Source organism: Vigna radiata, chromosome 4 (genome assembly GCF_000741045.1).
Source record: "Vigna radiata var. radiata cultivar VC1973A chromosome 4, Vradiata_ver6, whole genome shotgun sequence".
NCBI lineage: Eukaryota > Viridiplantae > Streptophyta > Magnoliopsida > Fabales > Fabaceae > Vigna > Vigna radiata.
In genome coordinates, this window is record NC_028354.1 from 7,555,437 (window position 1) to 7,560,085 (window position 4,649).

At 32.8% G+C, this 4,649-nt stretch overlaps 1 protein-coding gene across 3 annotated transcripts; it reads right to left on the reverse strand.

Annotated features, from left to right (window-relative positions):
- Positions 1-1,670: 1,670 nt before the first annotated feature.
- On the reverse strand, positions 1,671-4,288 carry LOC106758114 (desumoylating isopeptidase 1). Of its 3 annotated transcripts, none has more exons than XM_014641035.2 (5): positions 4,129-4,288; positions 3,400-3,503; positions 3,161-3,258; positions 2,506-2,822; positions 1,671-2,222 (listed from the first exon to the last, which is right to left on the reverse strand). In XM_014641035.2, exons 2-5 carry the CDS (start codon positions 3,406-3,408, stop codon positions 1,840-1,842), a joined length of 807 nt encoding a protein of 268 aa, XP_014496521.1. In that variant the 5' UTR covers positions 3,409-3,503; positions 4,129-4,288; the 3' UTR covers positions 1,671-1,839. The 3 variants fall into 3 exon arrangements, with proteins under 3 accessions (XP_014496521.1, XP_014496522.1, XP_014496523.1); XM_014641036.2 differs by having other exon boundaries at positions 4,023-4,288; XM_014641037.2 differs by lacking the exon at positions 3,400-3,503.
- Between the last annotated feature and the right edge of the window lie 361 nt (positions 4,289-4,649).

The window sequence follows — 4,649 nt, forward strand, 5'->3', positions numbered from 1 at the left end:
TAAGATCAGAAAGGCATTAAGAGATAGGAAGACATTATGGTAATGTTTCTTTAAAGCTTTATACTTTGTCCAAGTCGTACACATTATCACTATTAAGGCAATGTTGCTCTTCCCAAGAAGCAGAATAGTACATATTTTTATGCCTAAGGTCACCTACTATTGAGGAGGCCAAATCTTTGTGTAACGGATCTTTCTTGAAGATGGCTATATAAAAAGGACTCGTTGAAGAGAAGAAGAAGAAAAAAAAAAAACAATTCTTTGAATCATTACATTATTACTTTTCTTTTAAGCTCACGTCTTCTAAGTCTTTCTTTGAAAAAGAAAAAATCTTTTCAAGTCTTCAGATTTCTTTATATTGAATATATCCTCTCTTAGTTATTTAAATTTGTACTTGTATTCAAAAACACCTTGATTGTCTTTGTAAATTCAGAAGTGAATCAAAATACTTGTTTGTTTAGTTTAGGTTAGCTAAACAGTCTAATGAGACAGACTAGTTGGAAACCATAAATGGGTAAACTCGTACATGCAGAAGTGGTTAATAACACTTGTTGTAACTAAAAGTGATGAAACTCGTGTAATATTTATTAAAGATTAGTTGAACCCCTTAAGAGGGTCTTAAGAAAAAACTAAACATACTTCAGGTTGAGTGAATGAGCATAATAACAAATTTACTTTATTTATTTGCTTTCCTTAAACACTGTTTGGAAACTCAAATATCTTATATTTGTCAAAGAACTTTTAACTTTTACAAAAAAGCTTAAATACTTTAATTACGAAATATTTTTTGAAAAATCTATTAACCCCTTCCTCTTCTAGAGTTCTTTAAGTTATTTTAATAACATAATTCAACAATAAGTTATTTTGTAAGTATATATAAATAATTATTTATAGAGAGAATAACATAACAAACTTTCTTTATCCTCTTATAATTAAGATATGGTGTTAAATTTAACATGGATAATAACTCTAAAATTAATTCATTTCTTTATAATCAGACTTAGTGGATAACATGTATTTTAGGTTATTTTAGTTTTGTTGTAGATATTTGATGTTGAATTACATACAATCCATTTGGATTAATGAATGTGCATTTACCTGTACAACTCTTAGACTAATTATGCAAATTATCATTGCATCGCAATTGTCAATTACATTTATTCTCTTATGTTGGATAGTGGATTGAGCAATTACTTAAAAAATGTTAGGATTTAATTATAATTTAGCCAATAATAATGGACTATATTAAAATATATTCATAAATAACAACCACAATAACGTGTTGAGTCCATATCATGGACGAGAATTGGTCAATCCCGTCCCACAAAAAACCGAGTCACAAAATTAAAAGCCGAAACGTTGAAGCCTACAAATGCGAATCAACAATGCTGATTTGTAAACTTTTCAATCACTAATTTTATGAACCCTTACTGTGTCACATGAAAAGTACCTGCTGAAAGTGATTGCTAAGTTATTAGCCTAATCATCATTTTAAAAAAAAAAATGAGTAAAAGATTGCCAAGTTAAAAAAACAAAAAAAAAAACATTATTTTTAGCATCAATTAACGCTATTTGATATTTATTCCAACAATAGGACAGAAAATTCTCTCTTAGACCCTTTTTCACACATACATCTTCTAATCAAATGAAGGGAAAGTAATAATCTCTACATGCACAGTGAAATCAACAACAGAATTTCATCATAGAATAGATGGTGTAAGTTAATCAAGTTTTTCCCAATACAAAACAATAATCAATGACATAAAATACTGCAATTGTTGCAGTGATAGGTATATGAGGGTTCTAGACCCACACATTGTCAAAATGATGAAGGAGAAGTGGCTAATTCTGTGACACAGCAGTGTGGCCATATCTTTGCATTACTCTTTTAGTGGCTAGAGCTGCAGCCTCACTGGCACGCATTGTCCCAGTTGCCATAATTGCAGCAAACTCTTTCACAATCTCATCTTGAACCTTGTTGCGTGCATCTCCAAGAGGATCTGCTGTGGCCCCATTTGGTGATGACTTCTGTGGTTCCCCTGCTGGCTTTACAGAAGAAGGTGACTCGGTCTTAGAGTTCTCATCTTTTCCCTTCACTTCGTTGTTCACCCCACCGTTCAAACCGCTCTGAGCCAAAGCATTCACAGCAGTTGGAGGCTTGAATTGTGGCACTTGAGGAACTCCACCAGATTTCAGTGTTGACTCTAAATTCTGTATCATAGGCACTGCAGAATGGAAGTGAAGAAATATATATCAGATAAAGAGATAGTAAGCACCTCATCATAAATGAAGTTTAATCAACTTATATTGTGCCTAAAACTCTACAGTTTAAGTTAATGAATGATTCAATTTTATAACAAACGTAGAATGAAAATGAAAAAGAATAATGAGGAAGAATGTAGATGCAGGTAAGTGAAAATGGAGATGCAAGTAAAACTTAAAGCATTAAAACTGCAGTACTCTAAAATTTAGAGTCAATTTTAGTTAGAGGTAAAGGTTATAACTCACTTATAAGAGCTCCCATTGGACTGCTCATGACCTCATTAGGGAGCTGAAGAATATATTCAGGAATGGACACACCAACCAAAAATTGAGAAATTTCATTGCTGAAATTGTTGCAATTGTGTGTAAGCAGACTATATGTTTCAGGTAGGTACCGTGGACTGATTTCCTGCAAATACACTTCGAAGACATCTTTGGGAACATGCGTAACACCTAACTCTACCACTTTAAGGGGAGTTCCATATGGTGTAGATCCAGCAGGACAGTGTTGGATGCCCCCACCAAAGTAATACTCGTTACCATAAACAACAATTCCTGTGTGCCTGAGGTACAAATAGAGTAAACAAATCTACAATCATTCCACACTCCAACAGAATGACATTCTACTAACACGTAAGACATTGGCAAGTACATCCCAACATGCATAGTAAAACCGTGGCAAAAACCAAGTTTCAGGGATTAGAATTTTGAATCACATTTGTTTCTATTTTAGTTCAATCAATGCATAGACACCACATAACCACAGATCACAGCATCATCTTCCAACTGACATGTATAACAATCCCCCCAAAACAAATTTCTTTTTGTTGAGAATATAACTAAAGTTGGAATCAGATAAAGAACCTTTTGCCCTGGACCAACACCAAAGAGAAGCACTCACCATATGCCTTCAATAGCTTTCCCCAAAAAGGACATTGAAAGCTGCCGTGCAAGTCCTTGGCTCAAGTCATAAACATTTAGAGTAACCCTGTGACCCTCCTGCGTTCAAATATCAAATTTAATGATAAATATCAGAACAATTGCAAAGTACTTGAGATGTTAAGCAAAAGCAGAAAAAAAAAAAAAAAAAAAAAACTATGAACAAAAGAGACATGTTGAAACATCACCGGCACCACATACCTCAGCCATATGTTGTAGTCCTATTGAAAATTAGTTAGCCTCTTATGTACTTATGTACACCTTAAAAGGAATGTCGTAAAAACTCCGACAGAGATCAAAAGAACCTAAAACAGTAAAGATCGGTAAGAATCAAACCAATACAACACAGAGGAAAGACACCCTTACGGACTAAACACCCGACAAAAACAGCATCTACGAGAAAGCTGGCTTAGTAGGAAACAAGAGCATCAAGACGCGTCAATTCCTAACACTGCAACAACCCCATTATATCACCCACCAAAAACACCCTTAATACACTCCCACTATCACCATAACCATATTAAATCACACATCAAAACAAAATCAAAGTCGATCAGAGAATCACATCCAAACCAGAAGCAAGGGGATAAGAAAAATATATTTCAAAAAACAACAATAAGACAACCATTTGACATCTACATCCACATGTATCACAAAACGCAACGACCCTTTTCAGAAAAGGGGGTGAAAAGAGCACTCCTTAAAATTCTCACAATTTAACTCCCAAAAAATGGGGTACGAACCAATACAAAGAACCCAACTCAAAAAATCAAACTTCTGAAACATTTACAGATCCAACACAAAAGAGGCACCCCAAATTGTACCTTAATGTCAAAAAATGTCTGCAAAGATCAGAATCAATTCATAAACCACGCAGTGCAACGAACAAAACGAAGAATGAAAAACCATACGGAGAAAGAGAGAACCTACAAGGTGAAAGAACTACGAAGCAACGCAAAATATAACAAGATTGGAGAACACGGTTGGTTTGGTTCCTCTTCAACAAGAAAAGAAGAACCTCGCACGAAAAGTCCCTAATAAATAGAAAATGTTGTTGTTATTGCAATTGAAATGCATATTCTCTACTCCCACCACATTTTACCTTTCCGTAAGCCTCCGGGACTTTCTAGAATCTACCACCGCTAGTTTCATATCCACGTGTTTTTGAATATCATTCCTATACTCTTTTTTCTGTTTCCAATTTAGATTTTTTAAATTGTAAAAATATTTTCTAAATTTTTATTAATTTATACCTATATATATATATATATATATATATAAAGACATTGTTTTTTAATTTTGTTTTAATAATTTTTAAAAATTAAAATAATTGTTTTATCAAGTTTATTTTATTATTGTTTCTTTAAATTTAATTATTCTTAATTACAAAAAATAAAAAGTATTTACAAAGTTATAAAAATTATTTATATTTAATTTTATAATTATAATAA